Source organism: Gallinula chloropus (genome assembly GCF_964237585.1).
Source record: "Gallinula chloropus genome assembly, chromosome: 10".
Lineage (NCBI taxonomy): Eukaryota > Metazoa > Chordata > Aves > Gruiformes > Rallidae > Gallinula > Gallinula chloropus.
The window spans coordinates 16,559,438-16,582,144 of record NC_140095.1 but is presented as its reverse complement, the minus strand read 5'-3'; the positions used below and the strand labels follow the sequence as shown (position 1 = coordinate 16,582,144).

The window sequence follows — 22,707 nt, the reverse complement described above, 5'->3', positions numbered from 1 at the left end:
GCCTCTGGATTTTTTTTTTTTTAACGTGCGTGCCTGTGTTTGCTTTCTCTGACTTGCTTTGATTCCAGAGATCAGCTGCAGAGAGAGAGAAAAAAGAGAAAGAGAGAAAAAAAACCCATATATAACAGTCCGCCTGGCGATTTTATCACTTTTTTTTTTTTTTTTTTTTTTTTTTTTGAGTAAAGAAGGAAGATTTGCGCCGTTGTTTCTGATTCATGTTTGGGATTCAGGAAAGCATCCAGCGGAGTGGGAGCAGCATGAAGGAAGAGCCCCTCGGCGCGGGGATGAACGCGGTGCGGACGTGGATGCAGGGAGCAGGCGTCCTGGACGCCAGCACGGCCGCTCAGAGGTAGGCAGGCTCCGCGCCCGCGTCCCGCTCCGCGCCCCGGGGCGCACGCCGCCTGCAGCGCAGCTCCCCGCGGGCAGCGCCTTTCCCCCTGCGCCAACAAAAAGCCGGCTCTGGAGCTCTGCTAACAGCAGTGAGTTTCGCGTAGATCTCTCGCCAGTTAAATATTTATCCCTCTCGTCCCGTAGGAATGATTTTTAAAATTAAATAATAATATTACTAATAATGAAGGAAACGGCGAGTTTCGCTAGGTAGGAATCGGTGGGTTTTAATCTCTCTAGTCCCTTGTGTTCGCGCGAAGGAAGGAGTTTTCCAAACTATGTTTGCTGCTGATTTAGTCCTAAGATCTCCGAATGACACTTTCCTCCTCCGATAAGTAGTGCACGGATGTATCCAAAATATATTTCTTTACCTCGCTTTCTTATCCTCGTCGGGATCAGCAGCCTCCCTTCTTCTCCTCTGATAAGCAAGGAGTTTTGCAAAGCTTTCTCGAGGAGAAATTTAATTCGAAGCCCCTTTGTAAAACCACTGCCACTTATCTTAGATTTTTTTAAAAAAATAAATCCCTTCAAATAGGAGGTGGATTTGGCGAAGCTGCGCCCAGACTCGCTTTCTCTCTTATTCCTCCTTCTCCCCTTCTTCTTCTCCGCTTAAAAAATAAAAAAGCGACACAAAAAACCCAACCAAAAGCCAAAACCAAACCCTGACGCCGTGTAGAGCAGCCTGAGCCCCGGAGCCGGCATCAGCTAGGAAGTTTAGTGTTGACATCTCCCGGTGTCTCCCACCTCGCCCCGCACCCCTCCCTTTGGAGCCCTCTAAGGAAGGGAAAGTTTCTGTAGGGACAACCCTGAAATATTTCAAGTTGTCTCCTGGGCTGCCGTCGGGGTGTTTACCCACCGCTCCGGCGAGGGGAGGAAAGGCTCGCAGGACTGAAACTGAAAGATAAGGCACATGGGCGCTCGGGTGACAGCTTCGAGCCGAGTTTGAGAAGTGGCAGGACCAATGCCGCTCCGCGGGGCAACGCGCCGGCGGGGCTGAGCGCGGCTCCCCCGCCATGCAGGGCCGGCTGCGAGCGGGCACGGCCCCCGGGGAGGGTTGGTGGGTGCTGGTGTCGGGTGCCTTGATGGCGGCGGGGGGTGTTGTTCGCCGCGGGGCGGGATGGGGTCGGGTCTGCGCAGCGCTCCCGGCTCTGCGGGGTTTCGACGTGGCCGCGTTTGAGCACTCCTTTCCCCCGGGCCCGGAGGGAAGAGCCCCGGGGGGCGACTCGGGGGAAGGAGGCGGGATGCTCAGTCCCGGGAGAGCTCAGCCGGGTCCCGGCGGGAGAAAGCAGTGGCCCGGGAGCCGGCTGGGAGAGAGGGGGGAGGGTGAGGGGGGGCGCGAGGCCGCGTCGTCGGGGCTGCTGCTAACCCGCGTGTTTCTGGTCCCAGCGGAGTGGGTCTGGCCCGGGCTCACTTCGAGAAGCAGCCTCCTTCCAACCTGAGGAAGTCCAACTTTTTCCACTTCGTCCTGGCTCTGTACGACCGGCAGGGGCAGCCCGTGGAGATCGAGCGCACCGCCTTCGTGGGCTTCGTGGAGAAGGAGAAGGTGAGTAGCCCGGCGTCCCGCGGGGGCTCGGCCGCCTCTCCCGGGCCCTCCCCGCTCTCCTCCCCCTGGGGCCGCGGCACCGGGTTCATCTCGGGAGCCGAGGCCACCGCTTTCCCCCCGGCCTGGAGGGCACCCGGGAGAGGGGAGTTTCTCGCGGTCCTTTGCTGTTGTGGGGGCAGAGGAGGGGGCCGAGTGCTGCCCCGTCCAGCCTCGAGAGCATCCCGGCCTGCGAGTGATGGAAAAGCTTCATATGTTGTTATTTCTTTTTCCTCCGGCCTCCCCTGTCCTCTTGGACTTCAGGAAGCCAACAGCGAAAAGACCAACAACGGGATCCACTACCGCCTGCAGCTGCTCTACAGCAATGGTAAGGGCTGGGAGCCCCCGGTGTCAGCCCCACCACCCCCCCACCGCCGCCAGCTGCCCATCCGCTGCCTCCTCGGCTGGAAAGCCCACCAGAGGCCGGGGACCCACTACCCCGGCTCCCCTGCGCTCCGCGCAGCTCTGCGCTCGGTGCCTGGGCTCAGCCCGGCCGCGGCTGACACAAGCGGGGACACGAGCGGCCCCGGGCGGGACCCCCGGCGGGCCCGAGTCCTCGGGCGAGCCTCGGCGCGCTGCCGCCGGCCCCTTTCCTCACACCTCTGCCTTGTTTCAGGGATCAGGACGGAGCAGGATTTCTACGTCCGACTCATCGACTCCATGACCAAACAGGTAAGTGCTGCGGAACGCCCGCGGAGGAGGGGGGTGTGTGTTGAAGGGGGGGGTGGCAGCCGTCGGGGCGGCCCCCGGCACCGCGGCGGGGCGGCCCGCGGAGGTGAAACCCGCCCCCGTCGGGAAGCCGCGAGCGGCTCTGCCCCGGCGGGGAAGGGGCCGCCGTTTCCCGCGGTGCACGGCCGCGCTCCCCGCTCCGCACAGCGGTGGGGGCTGCAGGGCCGAGCAGCGGGGACCGACCTCGGCGTCAGGGCTGCGGGACGGTGCGGAGGGTCCCCGCGGGACCCTACCCGCCGCCGGGCTTGGGAGCTCTGAAAAACACAGGCGACCCTTCATCCGTCCTAGTCCGGGCCGGGACTGGCTTTGCCGCATAATTAGTACGAATTAACCTCCGGCCTCCCACGGCCCCCCGAACGCCGTCAGCTCAGGCGCGGGGGCTGTCTCGGTGCTCTCTTGCTTCGCGCTGCCGCCGGGTTCCTGGGTTACCGGAGCCGCGAGCACACAGCGCCGCATCTGCACGTCGGGGCAGCCCCCCGAAACGCGGCGAGCTCGGGGTCGGACCTCGGGAGGATGGGGGGGCTGCGGGGCAGCGGAGCACGTCAGTGGCTTAACCCGCGTTTTATACTCGCTCCTCGGCTCCCCGGGCAGAGGAATAACGTGCGCGCCTACCTGTAAAAACCGCTGCGCTGGGCGGGACCGGTGTTTTTACAGCGGGACCATCCGAACGAATCGATTCTCTCGCTTTTTAAAAAATAAATGTTACTCTAGGCTTTTTCTCCTGGTCTTGTCAGAATATTTTGCTCTTATGCTACATTTCTTTTGAAGGCTTTTAAGCCTTTTTATCCTTAAGATACTTCCCTCCCCCCCTTCCTAATCTGTTTTACTTGTTAAAAGAAATTCTTAAATTGTATTTAAGGAAAACATTGAGCTCTCTTTTATTTTTTTTGTAGCGGTAGGAAAAGTCAGTCCCTGTATGTTGTCTTCAGGGGAAAAAAAAAACCCTCTTGGCTTGTATTTGGGTTTCTTTTCTACAGCAAAACATAAAGCTCTAAGGGCTGAGTTTGTTTTAGAAAACTCTCTTTGATGGTCCCAAAACATCTTTTCCTGCTATTGAAGACTGTCTTTCAACAGAGGAAAAAAAAAAAAAAGACCAAAAAAAAAAAAAGCGAAAAGGAACTTGGATGAATTTTACTAGAGAATCCACTGTGCATCTGAACTCTGTTAAACTATGCACTTCCAAACAGAGCCCATTCCTGCAGGAATTAAACCAGCAGCAACGTACCCTTCCTAATAACGAATCTTAGAAAGCATTTGCTGTCGTCCCTTGTTTTTCAGGCACAAATTGGTTAGTTTGTGTTAAAGGTAACAGAACCTTCCTGATACGTGAACTCTGTTTTTAGTCCTTTTGGAGCTTATGGCTTTCGCTGCAGCCCGCATGAGAGAAACTATCAATAAATATTATCTTTAAATAGCTTTCCTATCATTACGGAAACGCAAAAGCCTCTGTTCATAATCCTGTTGAAAACAGGAGCCTTGAACTCATGTAGAGCAGCGGATTCAAAATAATTTTCTTAACAAAGGCATCTTGCATATGAAGAGTTCATCCTAAGGCACTGTTTGACCTCTTGGTCTCTCATTATTATCAAGTCATCAGAGGGTCTTTGGAGAGAAAGGAGGTAAAAAAAAAACCCACCCCGAGATACAGTTTATTTGTAAAACCCACCATGTAGCTTTAAAGCACACTCACGGTGAAGAAGAAGAAGAAAAAGATCTGTCTGATTTCAGGAAGTCTTACAAAAACAAAGTTAGTGCAAATTACAGATTTTTGGGGAAAGCGCAGTCGAGTTGAGCTGTGAGGAGTCAGGAACAAAAGCTCTCTGAACTTAGATTAGAAAACTTCGACGCAAACATGTTTGCTTACGTATTAATTTCATGAGTATAATTTCTTTAGGCATGACTCTAATTGCTTATGAAAAATAGGGCATTGTCATGTCAAAACCGTGCCATGTGCTGCTCTGATTTTTTCTGGGGGGCCGGGAGGGGTGTGTGTGGGGGGAATGAATTCTCCCTCTTCTTCTCTTTTTAATTCTTTCTTTTTAAAAGTGAAATAATTTCAGAGTTGTGACCGCTTTGGCCACTGAGTGCTTATTAGGAAGCGAAGTACAACGCACGACAGCAGCTCACCCGAATGCTGAATATATCATTTATATTTTACGACAGTGAATTTTATAGGAGATTCTCAAGTAACTTTCAAATCATCAAACTGTAATTAAGTATTGCAAAGACTCTCTGAAAATTCTTTAATTTTTAATGAAAGTTAAATATATATTGTCAGTCTACTTGAAGGTGTAGTATTTTAATGCGTGACGCTCAGAACAAATTGGATAATGAAATGATTACTTTTAAATGAAACTGTTGCAGAAGCGTACATGTTTCAGCTGGCAAGTATCTTCTCAATGCTCACACACGCACATTCTCACACTCAATAGTCGTGAATTCCCAGACTGAAATTACAGCTACTCTGAGGTTTCTGGTGGCGAATTAAAAATCCCACAGAAGCAAAGCTTGAACGAGTTAGGTTCCCCAGATCACACAGGAAGGTATCTGTGGCTCTTTTAAAAAAATATTAAATAATTATATATATTTTATATATTTAAATGTCTTCTCTTTGTCTCACAGTTATAAATGGCAAGGTTTTGTATGACTGGGGGCTATTAAGTTAGGTAAGGTAAAATAAAAGCCATTCTGCAAACCAGACCTAGACTTCTGTCTGTAGGATTGCCACCCATAGATTTAACATCAATGTCCCCTTAGCAGCGTGTGATATGTCAGCAGGTAGACAGGCAGGGCTTTGCTATGCCAGATGCTGTGGATGTAATAAACAGTAGATATTTCTGCTCCTAGAGAGTTCTCCATCAGAATAAGTCAGGGATTTGTTTGTGTGGCTGTGCCCAAGTAGGAAAGTCACGGTGAGAGTCCTGTGGTAGGCGGCATAGGGAGATCTACGTGTCCTGGTCTGTGTGTGTGTGTGTTCTTCACCAGCTGTGATGCAGTATGGGAAGTGGGGCTGCAGAGTGGTGCTACTGAAGTAACCAAGAATTTTGTTTGAACCACGTCCCAGGGCAGGTCTGGGGTGTAGTATGAAACTTGTGTGTGCTGCCTCAAAACATGAGCTTCTGGTGCACGGGCGCTCCTTGGTAGCCTGGGCTGTGGGACTTCAACTCGGAGAGCCGTGCGGGATTGGTCCCAAAGTGCATCGTTTCGAGTTATGTTTGGGATAACGTGCTTGGCCTGTGGTGCTGGCCCCAGAGAAGTGTTGGGTAAGGTGGGAATTAAATTACCTTTGAGGGGGTCTCGCTTCATTTCTAAAACGTGCCCCCATCACTTGAAAACTGTAAATCCTACGCACCAATCGCGAATGTGGCGGGGAAGTTCTTTTTGGTTAGGGCAACAACATTTGGCGTCAATACTGCTTTAATTAAATTTTCTTTTATGTTATCTTGGCACCTCGTTTTATGTTGGGATCACATTCCTAATGTGTTCAAAACCTCGTAGGATCCCAAACTTTATAGCTGTTGCTTTCCGTGAAGCAGCAGCTCCTAGCACAGTAGGTCTGGCTCTAACAATGATGCATTCTGAAATTGCCTGCAAACTGTGAAATATGCCTGCTCTAATAAAACTGGAGTTTTTAGGCAAGTCTAAGGATTTTAATATATTTACAGAAGAAGAGATGCCTTCTATTTCTTCGGCTGTATTTTCATAAAGTTGAGATATTTCACTATTAGGAAAGATGGAGGAAATAAATCTGAAATACTTGTTCCCCACCCATTTTTCCTTCAGCCGTTCTCATCCATAAGATATAACGGATGCTAATATGGCTCAGGCATCTTAAAAATCATACGTTTTGCACGATAGCTATTGTCTATTGCTGAGAGTCCTCATGAGTCAAAAATCCTTCCTTCAGACTTAGACTCTGTTTATGTTTTGCTTCCCCCCCCCCTTCCCGCCCCCAGTACTTTAACTCTGGATGCAAATGGTTTTTCTGTTGACTTCTCTATCACTCTCTGATGGCTGCAGATATTTGATCAGCTCTCTATTCCGTGCGTAGCGTGGCCCTTCTCTGGCAGCTACATGCATGGGAAAAAAAATGTTATCAATAAGTTCAGAGGAACCTCGGCAGACTCAGAGAAATTTCACACAAACATAAAACAAAACCTAACCCCTGTGACGGGGAAAGTTTACATTGCGCCAGATTTTAGCAGCTTTCTTGTGCCTTTGGTGAGATGTCAGAAGTGCAGGTGATTTTAATTTTCTTGTACAGAGAGGAATGGAGAAGTTTGGAATTTGCATGCATGATCAGGACCTGTGTTTGGGAAAATGTAAACTCATCACAGTGGAAAATGTGTTGTTTGGAGTCTGAGGGTGAAAACAAAGCTGAGGATTTTGGAGAGACTGCCTGAGCCAGATGGCCTGGTGCATTCCCAGTCTGGCAGCCCAACTGCTCCCTCCTGTATAATATACAGCCATTTGTTCTGGGATATTTACGCTAGAGCTGTTTCCATGTGAATGTTTGAAAACCGTTAAAAATGAACATATTAGGAGAGATAAATTTATCTAATTTGTGTGAATACGTCGATAAGCAGGCTGTGTATCAAAGGCAGAGGGAGACAGGATAAAATAATTAGATGCTACTGAATTGTGCACTGAGAGACGCAGCAAGAACTACCCGTGCTCGCCCTGGGACCCAGCGCCGCGCTACTCGTCCGGCATCGACCTCCCTGGGATGAGGCGAAAATTTGGTTGGGGAAGGGGTGAAAACTGGGGTGGTTAAGGGTTAAGGATTCGGAGCCAAATAAATGTAATTCACAGTATTTTCTGCGTAGATATATAGCGGATACAAGCATAATCCGCTCTGGGTGAAATTCTGGCCCATCTGAAGTCAATTGCAAAGCTCCTATTGAATTCGGTGGGGCCAGGATTTTATTTTCTCTCTGTGTGTACGGCTGTATATGTCATTCCAAATCATTTTAGTTCTCTTTTTTTGAAAAGACCCTCATTTTAATGAGTTTTTCTTTCTCCTTTATTTCAATAAGGGAGATAGTTTGTTTTGTGAAACCGAGGAGGGATGTGAAAGCCAGTGGATTTTTGATGCACGTTGGCGATTTCTCTCCTTCTCTTACTGTTTTAAAATCAAGGCCGTGACACAACTGAATAATATAATGACTATGATCTCATTCCCTCAAGATTATTTTTCGTCCAGTTCAGAAAGCAGGATTGCTTGACTGGCAAACTGACACCACGAGATGATTCTGCCCTCAGTTGTACCAGCATAAATCTGGATTTATTCAGGAATAGGACAAAATGTGGCGCTCTATTTTTCCAACTTATTCGTCAAGTCTTTTACCGCTCTCTCCTGCTGTCTCTACTGGTGGAAAAGTGGGTTAAACAAGAACTGTAGTTGCAACTTTGATATTTCCCCCCTTCCTCCATTTTATTTATTTTATTTTATTTTTAATGAGCTCTGACACTGCAAAGTTTAGGTGAATTGTCGGATGCACTTGTCGTCAAGAAATGACTGCAATGTGCTCAAGTTAGTAATTTTCACTTGCTGGGAAGCAGTGAATTGCATTTGATTTAACTTTTTATGCAGCTTTATTTAAATGGCAGTGAGGAAGCTCTTATATTTTGACACTAATTTTTTGGGGGCCTGGTTTTGAAATTCGTTTGTGCATAAGTGATTGTTACTCACTGGAACTTCTTGTAGAAAGGTTACTTGGGTGAGTAATGGCTTACAAAATGGAAGATGAATTTCGTGGGGAAATATTTAAGTCGTTCCGGAGAAGGACAACTACTTTGGAACGCTTATGAAGTACAGCCGAGTTAAAACTACACAAAGTAAACAAATAGGGAAAAAAAAAAAGCCCAACCCCAAAGTCTATAATTTTGCATTTCCTCTGCTGGTGTTTTGTTGTGCAATCCTGATGTGTATTTGCAGGCTTATTTTAGCTCCGCTGTGGTCTAAGTTTATGCACTGTAACTTTCACTTTATCTCTCATTAATGTGATCCCTATTTGGCAAAATCACGGCGATGTTAGTGCGACAAGGAATCCTGCTGCAATCACCCCGCTGTAAAGCCTGAACTTGAAAAAAAAACCCAAAACCTAAGCTATTAAAAAAAAAAAATTAATGAAGATAGTTTTGTTAAAAGAGTAGCTTTCCAAATCTTAAAGCTAAAATTTTTTCACAACAGCAACACTGTAGACCCTTCCTGTAAAAACACTTCTGGCAGCTATAACGATCTGAAACTTTACCAGTTCCTGTTTCCTTTTTGAAACTAATTGTAGAATTTATGCTTTAGACCTGCGCAGTTTGCAAGACGGTGGAGTGTCTGTGATGCTCTGGGGCAGCCATTCACGGAGGGAAACAGTTGGCGGTTTGCACACCCATTCGCACAAGTGAATTGGGACATAGGAACAGGAGCTGGGGATGAGTCCCTCCGAGATGAATTTAGCAATCCCTCCTGCTTCCTAGAATTTCCCAGGAATTCCTGCAGGAATTAGGGTATTGCGGGAGCATCTGCGCTTAGCGGGGAGAAAACAAAACGGACGTGGGTACAATGTTGGTAATTAAATGCAGATAAAATGAAAGGCAAATCCTTAATGTAGAGGAAGGTGGAAGAATGTCATGTGCACAAGGAAGGGATCACTGATGCTAAACACAACAGACAAGGTGATTATGTACCACAGTGTTGACTCTGCCCGTTCATTATTGCTATTTAGTTGAGTTATTTAAGCGGGTACCTGGAGGTTAAGTAAGCATAGCAGCAGGAAGAGAAGAGGAAAAGAGAGGGGAGGGGGAAAAAAAGAAAGTAAATTCTGTGCTCTGGTGTGTCATTTCTAGTGCTTCCTCAGCTTCCCTGGTGATAAAGTAACTCATACTGGGTAAATTTATTTTAATATTTGGAAGCCTGAGAAGAACGAGCCAAGCCCAGCAGTCCCCTCTCAGGCTCCACTCCCCCGTGTCATGCTGTGATTGTCTAGAGGTGGATGGGGACTGGAGGCACTTGGCTGCACTGATGGCCCCGGGGGCTGATCTGCTCAGTACCCCCATGCCCTGCGCTCTCAGGGGCAGCTTATTTGTTAATTATTGATTTAGGCCAAAAGGTGCCATGAGGTTTCCCCATGCTTGGCCTGTCAGGTGGAAGCTGAACTGGGGTTTTCTGGAGTCTTTGCAATGCTCCCGCTGACGGACCCTATTAGTTGTCAGCGGTTACTTTGATTCCCTGGTTTTGGCTGGAAGAAGCTTCTCCCCATGTTCCCCTTTAACGCACAGAGATGAGGATCTTCTGAATTTGTCCCACCTCCTGATGTAACACATGGATGTAGTGCCATCTTCCAAGGCTTCTTGCAGGCCATCTGTAGCTCTCTTGGGTGCTGATGTGAAAGTACTTCAAGGTGTGGGCCTGAAGCTGAGCAGGGACATGGGGTCCAAGCTGGGGTCAGGGGGGGTTCCTCATTCTGCGCTCCATGGACTGTGCATGTGTCCTGTCACCACTTTCACCTCCCTTTCATACAGGAGCTGGATTCACAAGTTTTGTGCCCGGCTGGTGGGAATGATGGGGCAGAAGTGAGGTGAATCTCCATACCCAGTAGTTGCAATAGTACCAGCAGCCTCTGTTTTATCTTATCAGCAATACCCCCTCTGTCATGTTTTAGGGGAACGTACGTAGCAGAACAGAAATGAGAAAAATGAAACTACCAAAGATAACACAGCCTGATATTGTTTATAGAATCGTTAAATATTTTTATAATGCTTAATATTCATAGTGCTTATTACAATTAAATTGGTGTTAAAATCAGCTTAGGCTTCTTCAGATTTACACGTCCTGAGATCTGTGGACCCTTTGGAGGTACAACACCTCTTGCTACTAGAGGGTTCTATTTGTAAGCACTGGGAAAGCTGCTCATATGATCTTAACTTCATCATATGTTAAGAGAATTTATCTTTTTTTGAGTGTTTTCCACACTTCCATTTCAAAGTGGTCTCATTCCTTAAAATTTATTTCGCCCAAAAAGCATCCTTTTGTGTTTTTATTTTCACTATGTTAGCTTTATGGATACCCATATCAGATGTCATTTTATCTGCAGAGTTTGTTCCACAATTCCTCCTTAAGTATTTTAGAGGCTGAAGGGTAGAGGTGATGCTCACATGCAGGGGTGGTCCCTCTGAGGCTGGGGCTTTAACCATTGATCCCAGCACCTGGAGTGGCACCCTCAAAGATTTAGGAACCTCTGTGCCATCAAAAGATGCTGTTGCAAAGGCAACTTCTTTTCATGCTTGTTTTGTTGGCTGGGAAGCTCATGCTCAGGCCCAGGAGTGGTTAGAAAACTTAACTCTGTCCTGATCGGATGGAAGCCCTGAGCTGAGCGGGCTGTGAGCTCTAACCTAGTTAGCATGTAATGCCGATCCCTCGCTGTCCCCACTGGTTCTGCTGGTGGGAGCGGTGCAAGCGTAGACTCTTCATGAAATGCGAATACACCGTCTTTCCACGGTTTTACCTTAAAGGATTCTCCCCGTGGTATCTCAGAGTCAAATTTCTCAAGCTGGTTGATCCTCTGTTTGTTTTGGTATCCTCTGCTCTGGTAGGGCTGCCTCTCACTTATTTATATCCCTGTAACTCCAGAGTCGCTCTCTGGCAAGTGGTGGATCACGAGGTTCAAGGGGAGAATCAGGCCCAGCCGCTTTCTCAGGAGCTACCAGGAAAATGCTTGGGCTGTGCAGCTTTTGTAATTAAAAATACATGAGCTCTCTCTTCTCTCTCTCCTTTTTTTTTTTTTTAATGAATAGGACCCAAAGTATGCCAAGCTTTGCTGATTTTTTTTTTGTTGTTTCTTTATTATTTTTTTCCTTCCTTTAATGCTATTAGGTTTATATTTTATTCTGAATCGAAAAGAAAATTGTGGTTGTCTTGACTACTAAAAAAACCCCATCCTACACACTGCTTGAAAGATGTGCAACGGAGAGGAGGGAATCTAGCTGTACTCAGCTTGTGTTGTTTTCTGACTGCGAGTCTTGGAGCAGGTTTGGTGGAGACACGGTCTCTCTACCCTGCGACTTGGCTTCCAATTCGGGCTGCACCTTGGGTTACTGCGATGCATTTTTATTTCCTCCAAACTCAACTTGATGCACAGCTAAAAATGTGTTTTGTTTCTAGGCGATAGTATATGAAGGCCAAGACAAGAACCCAGAAATGTGCCGAGTTCTGCTCACGCATGAAATAATGTGCAGGTAAGAAATACCCCGCTCCCAGTTAATTAGTGATGAGAAGATGAACGCGTCTCTCAAAAATCTAGGTTGAACCTGCAGCTATTTTCGGACTCAAATTTATCTTTCTTGCATTAAACAATCCCAAAATAACACAGCTCGGTGTGTGTAATTAGCAGCAAGGTCTCAGTCGTCACACTAGTTTTCAATTATTTATAAAGAGTTATTCTTAACAGAACGCTACTGGTTTTCATTTGGGCACCATAGCCCACAGAAGGTCCCCTCACCAAATTTAACCGTCAATTATAGTCTTCGAGCAATAAACCTCTCTGTCCCCGATTCCCAACAAAACCTCCTCAGTGAGATGGAAAAATAGTAAGTTTGTTGGTTGGGTTTTTTTATTTTTAATTTTTTTTCCCCTGGATGTGTGCTGAGACTTGTGTCAGGACACCCACTTGGTCCCGGTTGCTGCTCACACAAGGTCCCTGCTCGGCTGGAGGGGAGCAGGTGATACCTCTCCATGGGAAAGATGTCGACTTGTTGATTTTCTTTAAACTTCCCAGTGCAGACTTGGCTCTGCCCTGTGCTCTCTTGCCCAGAACCAGCCTTCCTGGGGCTGGTCACTTAAATTCAGGACAGTAAGATAATCTTCTCTCCTGAACACCGTACTTCTGCTACGGGCAGCTGCTTCCTTCTCTTTTCCGGCTGATTGAAATACGTGAAGCCTCTTTGACTTTGTTTTTACCACAGAGAAGGCAGCGTCTTCCCACAGACCCCTCCGACACCTAGGAGAGCTTGACCTTGCCATCTCATTAAGTTAGTGGCTGTTTTTTGCATGTCTGAAAAAAAAAAATAAAATCATTTGTTACATGTTATTCGATGGCAGAAAATTAATTCCCTGGTGGAAGACGAGGGGTTCTTGCATAAGCTCATTGTTACAATCAGTTGTTTTAAGACTGTAAAAATGCCATTGCATGCGTTGTAACTTTTACAAAACACATTTGCTAAAAAGGAGTAACTTGAGGGTAAAAACTAGGACCCACTTCTAAGGGAACGAACTTGGATGAGGGTTTCCTGGTGGGGGACAGTCTTAAGCAAAATATTCAGATGGAAACTTCTCTGCTGGTTGATTTTTATTTTTTAATTTTTTTTTTTTATTCTCACTGTCGGGGATCTGTGTGTTTTGCCCTCCACAACAGCTCCTCCCTGATAAAACCCTGCTCCAGGGCAGTGTCCTGCAATGCTGGCAGAAAAGGAGCTGATCTCCTTGCTTTGCCAGCCTGAGCAAAGCCCCACACTGCCCCCCAAATTCTTCCTTGCAGGATTTGAGTTTTCACCTCGTATTTTTCTGGGTTGCTTCAGCTAGGCTTGGCCAAAGATAACCCGTTACGGCCTGGGAAGTATCAGAGCAGATGGGTATCTCCAAGAAGTGCTCCTGCTGCCCTTGAGAGCTGCAGTGTTGCTTTGTGGAGGACTCGGGGCCAGTTCTCCTTTTCCAAGTGGAAACCCAGTCCTGCTGACAACTCATAATTGCCCTAAAATTCATTGGCCCAATTAGCACCACTTTCACGCTAGATACCTAGCTAGGAACAATTCATGGAAATATTAAAGGAGGCCCCTGACCTGATAAGGCTGAAGTGCGTGCTTTGCTTTTCTCCTGTAAGCAGACCAGTAAAACAGTGGGACTGATCCCGTGAGTAAAATTAAGCACATGCTCAAGTGCCTGCAACGTCAGGGGCTGAATCCCCTGTTAGTCCGGAGTGACTCCTGATTCTTAATACGCAAGGTTTGGAGGTAGAAGTACATCTGCCTGCCTCCCTGTGCCCTCTGTGCCAGGGTGAGAGTCACCTACTTTCATGCATTAACTTTCTTAAAAATACTGTAGAGACGTGAAGAGTAAGAAGTAAATTGAAACTTTACACAGGGGGGCTGAGTTTTACCCAGAAGGCCAAATACCCTATGAAAGATTTACAGCCATTCAAAATACTTTGATTGAGACACAATTATTTCCTTTCTGGGATGGTGGAAAAGATGTGTGGTCTTCCCCTTTATTAAAGCACTTCACACTTTCTTCTTTGTTCTTAAAATTCACCGGATCGGGAGCTTGATTCTTCTCCTGGTGTTGTTTACTGCCAGCCCTTGCTTTGTGTTTCATAACCGTAAGGTGGAGGGAGGGGTAGCAAAAAAGGAAAGAGAAGAATCTGCCCATGGTAGGCAAATGTTGTGTTCCCGACAGGGTGGGGGAGACGTATTCAAATTTCTTACAGCTCATATTAGATATTACCCGTTTCCTTTTCTGCCTATACATGTGTAAGAGGGTGCTGTTTGTTTACCAGGCCGCTTGACCCTATTGCACAAATCTGTCATCTATTGTGCTGCTAACACTCTTTTAAATTGCAAATCTGATGCTCTTTAGGGGTCTAGAAAGGAAAAAGGGGGAAAAAAAAATCTCTCTCTGCACCATTCTGTTTCTCTTGATTTCTTGCCTGTTGTAAGTGGAAGTTGGGATGTGCTGAATTTGCACCAGGGGTGCAAATGCAGCCTCAATTATAAGCATAAAATTAGAGTCTGTTCCCCATTAATCAGCCCAGCTAATTGCTATGCACTACCATTAGCCATATGGTGTGAAAGACAGCTTGCTCTCCCTAAGATGAAATTTCTTCATTTCAGACATGAAATAGTGAGGGCTCTGTATTTTAAAATAGCTTGTTTTAGATATTTAATTTCTAAACAACTTTCAGCAGCGCTTTCTATCAAGGCTAACTGCACAATAAAACTTTGCATTTATGTGACAAAGCTGGGTATTTATAGTACACTACGACTGTGGCACGGAAGAGACAAAGAATTCAAATGTATAGGAGAGTCCTGGCTGCAGTAGGAAAGCGGGGCTGAGGTTTGCTTCAGGTGGCTGCTTATTTCAAAGGATTTCATTGTGTTTTGTCAAATATAAAAACCTACACCGTTGGCGAAAATGTTAATAGCTGGGGAGAATTCAGAGTCTCGGTGGAATTTATTAGTATTGTAGGCAGCGTGGGGAGGGACATCTATAGTTAAAATTGCCTCAACAATTTCCATTATGAAACCTTCAGTGGCTTCCAGCTTTGCCAAACTTAAACTGTTCTGGCTGAAATGTCCTTTGCAGGGTGTCAGCCTCAGGCTGACTTTCTTTGGAAAGTTTCAGCTAAAATGGTTCAGTGATTTCTGAGAATGAGGTTGGAGTAAAATATGGTTTTTGTCTGTGTAAATTAAAATCTTACAGCTGTTTTGGCGAGAAGCTCCCGTACCTCCACGCTTTGGGGCGAGGAGCTCGTTTGGGGCAGGGGTTGTCCCAACCGCATGGTCTGTGGGATGGAACCCACCTCGCTGGGAGCTTCTGCTGAATCTCCAACACGGACTCGCTAACGACTTGTTAGAGCCTTTCGGCTACATGATCGGAAAGTCACATTTGCGCTGGCCACGTGCCACCACCCCATAATTTCTCATTGTTCATTGTCCCCGCAGAGAGCCCGAGTGCGCAGATACACAAAGCAGGGCTCCTCTTGTGAGCGATGCTCCTGGCTGCCACGCTGGGGTGGGGATGGTAGGATTTGGGGGTGCCAGACATTGGGGTGAGGAGGCCACCTCCTGCGCGCCCACAGCGGGGCTGGGCAGTGAGGGATCGAGATGCTCCGGTGCAGGGAAGGGAAGAGGAAGATGTGGAGCAAGATGGTAGGAGGAGAGCAGGTCCCCAGAGGCTTGGGGTGAGGACAAAGGCAGCAACAAAAGCTGGTGGTGGCCAGGGGACGTGGAAGGGATGCAGAGGGGCAGGATGGGGATGGCGTGGGGCTGGGACATGGGCCCTGAGCATGGCAATGGGAGGGGGTAAACCTGGGGTGGACAGAGATGGGGTGCAGGAGCCAGAAGGGGTTGCAGTGGCAAGAGACTACTATCAAGGACTACTACCTGTTTTAAAAACAATCACCACCTCAAAGAAAGTGATTTTTGCTGGCTTTTCTGCGGGCCAGGATGGTGATGTGCCTGAGCTGAGGCTCCTTGCCCCACTTGGGAACAGGCGTCACAGAGGGACAGCAAGGACAAGTCCTCGCCATCCTTGGCTGCAAGGAGCCGTCACTCAGTGCCTCTCCCCACGCTTTCCCAGAGCCTTGATGGGAGCTTGAAGGTTTCTGGGTGACTTGAAGAAACTCCTGGGAATTTTAAAATTCTTTTAGAGAAGGGGCGCTGAATATATAGGAAGTTTTTTTCCAAGTGTAAAGTGGGAACTAAAAGCCCACACTTTTAAGGCAAGCTGATAAAAAGCATTTCTTGTGCCATGAAACCAAGTCTCAAACTTGGGGTTTGCATGATTAAAAATTATGCAAATGTTTTAATTCTCTGCATAGAAATCTAAGGTAGACTAATCGGTGGATTCTGCTGTTGGGGGTGGGAAATGCAAAAGGCAAGCTAAGGTTTAGAAATTCATTACCTAGCACATGAAAGAACAATTGGGGTCTCCTTTCATGCCACAGAGCCACCAGACAGTGGGACATGCCAGTCATGCACCTCTTCCACATCACCCTCTAACTGCAGTGAAAGGAGGAAGGTCTCTGACTATTATTTGGGATTATTGGGGTGCAATCCTGGGAAGCCCTGTCCTGCTCTCAAAGCCAGGTTGTCCCTGTTGGCCAGCACTGATTCCATCCTGCTCACAGCAGGAGGTGGGACCGGAGCATCCCTGTCTTTGGGTCCCCACATCTGCCTCTCCAGCTGGGTTAGCACCCCAGGAAGGTGCCAGCCTCCGAGCCTGGTGGTGTGTGGATGGTGATATCTGCCCATCTCAGGCTGGGAGCCTGGGAACCTTTGCTCGCCTGAGTAAGTGTGGCAATTTCTGTCCCTCCAGTCTGCTGTGAGAATGTCAGGACCAGCCCTGATTTGCTCCAGTCACAAGAACTGCATTGTCTTAACTTGTGCCAACTCTGTTTCTAATTACATTTTAATCATTTAAAAATGATTAGCAGTTTTTATTGCCTTGTTTGTGGGTAAATTTTCTCACCCCACACATTCTAGCTGCACTCCAATGACAAGTCCTTTTATAGGCAAAAAAACCCCCCGAACCTCCACATGACTATTTACCTACAGCATATTTTATTCCTTCCTAAATTTTAATACTTTCTGGGTGCCAAGGCTCTTGCATTTTCTGGTGGATCAATTGTGGTATTGTGCTGTAAAATTAAGCAGTTTTTTTTGGCAATCCCAAACAATGTAACTTCCACCGAAATGAAGATACCGCACATGTGTTAACTGTGAAAAGTTTCAGCCCTGAATAGCTGCCTTGAAGCTTTTTGCGGTGAAAAGAATTATGTATTTTCCTCTCTTTGAAAACAAAATTTATTTTTTTTTTAACCATGTTTAAACAGGCTGTTTTTGTAAAAGGCCCCCTTTTTTTGTTATCTTTAGTGTGGTTAGTTGCTTTATTGCTAATCTTGGTGGGTAACTGTATATTATTCACTCTATTGTTCAGCAACACAAGAGAACCTTTGTCATACTCCCAACAGGGCTATTTATATACCCTGGCACTTCTGAGGGCTTCTTCCTGCCCTGATGTTCCTCCACCTTCTGGGGAAAAGAAAATAGTTCATCTGAGTAGGAGTGTGAGTGGTGGCTGCTCCTGCCTGCCACTCAGAGCTGGCTGCTGACATAAGGGTGATGTGCAGGTACCCAGGATGCCATTTAGAACAAGCTTGGTGTTTTCCAAGGATATGGTTGTGTGGGGTTGAGGTTTACCAGAAAGCTTATTGAGTGATGTGCTCAGGTCTGGCCAGGGAGAGACAACAGGGTGGTCCTCACTGCCTGTCACTTGCTGCTACCTCAGGAGGGGGCTCCCTGTTCCCTGTCCCCAGCCCCCTGCAGCTCTCACCCCATAGGGGCAGCTCAGGCTTTATCCAGCAGGTCCCTGGTGACCCAGGAGTGCTTGGGAAGACCAGCAGCTTCTTGAAATATTACCTTGTTGCTTGGAGCCTTGACTTCAGCGGAGGATTTTTTGTTTAGGGATGTCCCCGAACAGGAGCTTTCCTTGCTAGGTGGGTGCATCCTTCCTAGGGTGGGTGGGTGGGTAAAAGCCTGAGGCTTCGCTCACCTGTGTAGCTGTGACTTGGTCTTGTGGGTTTAGAGGGGCTGCTGCTGGGGAGTGCAGGGATCCTGTGGGGAGCCTCATCCATTGCTCAGCAGCAGCTTGAGATGCACCAGGAGGGACTCCCACCCTGAGCAGACACATGTATATTGCCTGTGAGCATACCTGCAATACATTTACGGCTCCTAATGGACAACAACCCCTGACAAGGAATCATCACAAACAACAATTTGACTTCTCTTAGGAAACAATGAGCTGCCTTGGTTCAAAAGAATCCCAGCCTCCAGGTCAGCGATGGAGCAGTGCTTTGGGAGATGGAGCTTATATTTCACATGCCTGCTTTGTATCAGGGCACCAGCCGCTGGAGCTGTGCTCTCCATGGCATTAGCAATCATTAACATGCTCAGAAAACTTGGGGCAACGGGCATGCTCAAGCATAAAAAAAGCCCCTGCCGATGGCGCTTGCATTTTAGCTCCTCCATTAACAACAGTGTTTCTTCAAGGGGGAATAATGATGCTTTCGGACTTCAGGGGGAGGTTTCCTGGTAGCTGAGAATTTGGCTCTGTGCAGAAGTGGGAATATCTTGTGGATATGTAACATAAGCGTTAAGCAAATGTAAAATCCAGGCTCAGCAGGGGAAAAGCCGCCTTACTTGGTGTGCGAGCGTATGCGGGACAACTGTTAAACCCTACGGAAAACAGCCTACAAATGGGCAGGTCTCCCTGTTTTGGGTGATATTATTTGTGAAAGGGGCAAAACCCCACTCTTTTTATATTTTCCTTTGCTAACCAGCTGTGCAAGAAGTTAAACATAGTAATTAACCCATATGTGACCCACTACATTTGACTGATTTCCAGGCAGGGACCGAGCGGTAACTCTAGCCGGCAATTTGAACCTACCATGTTCGTAATGATGATTTTACAGTGTAATGGTCGCACTAAATCCTTTCACTTTTGCTCCGTAGCCGCTGTTGTGACAAGAAAAGCTGTGGCAACAGAAATGAGACTCCATCAGATCCAGTGATAATTGACAGGTAAGGACTGCTATTGTTTCCTTCCATTTTTTTTTTCCCCCTTCCCCTCCTCATTATAATGAAACACCTGCCCTGTGTTGCTAATGGGGAAGAATTAGGAGTATATACGGATGAAATTTTGTTTTTGATACCGAATTAGTTGTGCTTTGCAATCGCGATCGCCGTGGAAGGGCCATATGGAGGATAACGGAGCGACCTGCTCTTTGGAGGGCTCTGTTTCTTGTAACTGATTCATGTGCATAAAGAGGAGATTTTTCTTTCTGACTTTCTGTGGCTCAATTCACATGCTGTGCCAGGGAAGCTTCAGGAATAAAATAATAATAGTTTGTGATTTATGAAATGTGGTTGGGCGCTTATAAATATTTAACTTTTATTTGAAAAATGTTTGAATCATTATCACTTTTAGCTACAGTAGTTCTGTTGGATGCAATCCATCTACATTTTAAGGTTTTTATTTATGCATAAAAACAGTTAAAAAAATAGATCTGCAAAGTAAGGGGTTTTTTTTCCCCCCTCCTGCGATTTTCTTGGGTTGGAATACTATTTTGACTGCATTGTCAGTTGATTAATTCATTTTTGCCTGTCTTAATTATTGTGTTTTTAAACAGATCCATATTGCTAATCTGACATCACTGGGTAAATCAGTGTAGTACAACACATCCATTTCAGCTTTTCTGAGCCACGCGTAGTTTCTGTGCTAACAAATTATGCAAAATGGTAGCCAAATAGTCATTTTTACATTTTAATTGTCCAGACTCATCGTACATAGCTGTGTGTGATAAGCAGGTTATTATGCAGCATTACCCTAGAAGAATTAAATGGCCACGAAGTACTGAAAGTGTCTGTCATCAGCTGGGGAAAGCAATACCCCTCCACTAACCTGTGAACAGATGCACCCTGAAGGGAAATTACCTACACATATAGGGGCAAAAAAATAGAGGAGTGTGCTTCTCCTTGCATTATTGTCCGAGTTAGTGCTTGCTGTATTAAGTTTGAAGTACATTCTGTGCCAGTGCATCCAGTTTTATGAAAGAGGGTGACGAGGATCGGACGCATTGGGTACCACGTGCCCAGGGCATGGCAGAGCTTGGCCAGTAAACCTGGGCCCTCAGGTTTACTGTTCTTGTTTGAATTTGGTTAAGAAAGTGTATTTGGGAAGCTTATAGCAGCTGTTTTGATTAGCTGTAATAAATAATCCTGCAGATGTGTAAATCTCAGAAGATCTATCTATCTATTTTAACTAGGTGTATTTTCATCTCCTGTGAGTGTTAGGTAGCACCAAGAGAAGTGATGGGGGGAAAAACCCCACAGTGAAACCTGTATAGAGATGTGTTTTATAAGCCTGCTGCAGAGTTGAACACTATAAACATGGTGTTAGAGTGGCATTTTGAGTGACATGAAAGCTACAAAATTCACATGAATTTTTCATTGTACTGGAAAGTGAGATGTTAAGATGCTAATGGCAGGTTTACGGAAATATTTTGTTTAACTATCTAGTATGCAAAACTGCTAGTTTCAAATCATTTTAAATTATGGAAGCCAGGGATGCTGTCTGCTACACGCTTCCTGCAAAGTGAGGAAAACAGTTACACGGTAAAAAAAACCCCAAACCCACCAGATTTAACTTCCTACCGACGATCAGTTTATCAGTATTTACGTCAATTGATGCAAAAGGTAGCAATTCTGAAGATTATTTTTAAAAAATGCCAGCTAAATGTAATTTAAAGATGACAATGCAAACCCTTCCTCACCACCCGCACTGAGTCCTGCTTGGCTGGTGAACGGGTTAAGCTTTTAAGTTCTTCACTTGGTTTTAAATTGTGACTTTGATACAGAAGGTTGATATGACTGTGGTTTGAATAACATTTGATTTTGACCTGTTCCTGTGGGTTGCAGTGGTATAAGAAATTTGACTCAGCAGTACTGTAATTAGCCCTCCCCGTGTTTTTGAAACAGGATTGTGTTACCTGGATTGCATTAGTGTGGCTTCTATTGTTGCCGCTTCGCATCTGTCCCAGTAGGGTACTTAAAACCTTTTCTTGGCCGGGGCTAGTTCAAACAATTTAGGCCAAATAAGTATGTGCTTTATACAGTTAGTGGCTTTAGTGATGTTTCTTGTGACATTTATCCTATTCATTTTTTCCCCCTTTTGGTTTGGAAAGGATGAAGTGATCTATATGGAGCCTTTTTACCTTAAAACGAGTCCTTTAAAATTGCTCTAACATTAAAATGCCTGCACAAGTCAGACCATGTGTTTAGTTGAGCTCCATTGTCACTTCTCCATGCACGCAATTTTTAACTATTATGTCAATTGATATGCAAAACCATATTTAGCTATTTTTATTTGCATGTGAGCTTACAGAATACATTTACCATTTGGGCTAAAGCACTCCCACATGCCTTACCCTCCGATAAAGTCTTGCCTATGGATTTAATCTAACTCTTGCATCAAATCCTGCGAATCCACAGACTCTGACCTAACATAGAATTTAATGTAGAATCTATCCATGGGATTTTTGACATATGTACTTACATGGAAATGCTATCCTCTTCTTACATGCTGGAATACTATTTTGGATCGATTAATTCTCTTTGATGAGGCTAGAGAAACTTGGGATAGAGAGAGCTCCGTCTTTGTGGTGGTTTAGGGGACTTGGGGAAGAGGCTGTTTGTCAGCTTCAGAAGTTGCACACGTTGTGTTCTTTTTCAAACCCTGGGTATGTATGAAAAGCAAATTGTATATTTTTATTTCATCAAAATGTGGGATTTTAGAAGAAGTCTGTAGTTGTGTTTGAAACACAACCAGGGTACTACTTCATCCTTTACACAAATGCTTTCCTGTATTTTACTATCAGCAGATACAGCAGCGAAAGGGACCTAAAAGAAATTTATACTCATATAGTGATCTAAATTTTCTCCGGAGAACAAAATAAATCCATTAAGCTTATAGAGCAGTCACTTCAAGGAAGACTCTTGGAAACCTGCGTGTGTCTGAACCATCTTCTTAGCATAGCCTGTATATTTTATCGCTAATCCAGTTACATGTGTTGAGATGAAGATCTGATGAACAGGAACTCATTTTAAAAGGGGTATTATTGTCACAATACAAATGCACAATTCCTCCTACGAGCGCGGCGGCAGGGCTGTATTGTAATCACACTTAAAGAAAACACAGAGCACTTCCTGTTATTAAATTAAATTCTAGATTGATTTAACTTTCAAATTGTAACTCATATTTGAATTTAAAAGGTTTGCAATAAAATTCCTGTGAAGAAATTGAATAAATTGTAGTTTTATTACCACTCTGGATATCCTGGTGGCCTAACCTTTTTCCTTACAGTTATCTTAGTTCAATAAATAAAACCTCATTAGACTATTCCCATTTCAACGAGTTTATTAAATTTTACAGGAGTAATTAGCATAAGCTGTGCTAATTTTTCTGGAAGACTAATGAGAGAGCTTCCTAATTAGGTTTGCTTTGTAAGAATCAGAAAAGATGATAATGACAAAAGTCACATAGGGGAGAAAGTGGGGCTTTATGTTGTTCCTTGGTTCAGGAAAGAGGCTCCCCTCTCAGCAAACTTTTAAACCCAATTTGCCAGTGTCGGGACTGATATTTAATGGTGTTACCCATGCCTGCTGGGGCTTCTTTACCTTTTATGGCT

At 45.7% G+C, this 22,707-nt stretch overlaps 1 protein-coding gene across 10 annotated transcripts in view; it reads left to right on the top strand.

The window, feature by feature from the left end:
- Nucleotides 1-215: 215 nt before the first annotated feature.
- The window catches only part of EBF1 (EBF transcription factor 1), a gene marked incomplete at both ends in the record, with an annotated part of 277,955 nt that continues 255,463 nt past the window's right edge, over nt 216-22,707 (top strand). For 9 of the 10 annotated variants that reach the window (XM_084268481.1, XM_084268480.1, XM_084268483.1 and 6 more), the window contains 6 exons: nt 216-349; nt 1,774-1,930; nt 2,231-2,294; nt 2,583-2,638; nt 11,853-11,926; nt 18,974-19,042. In XM_084268481.1, coding sequence (XP_084124607.1) covers nt 216-349; nt 1,774-1,930; nt 2,231-2,294; nt 2,583-2,638; nt 11,853-11,926; nt 18,974-19,042 — 554 coding nt within the window. The remainder of the gene's footprint in view (nt 350-1,773; nt 1,931-2,230; nt 2,295-2,582; nt 2,639-11,852; nt 11,927-18,973; nt 19,043-22,707) is intronic. The other variant, XM_084268482.1, reaches the window with a different exon arrangement.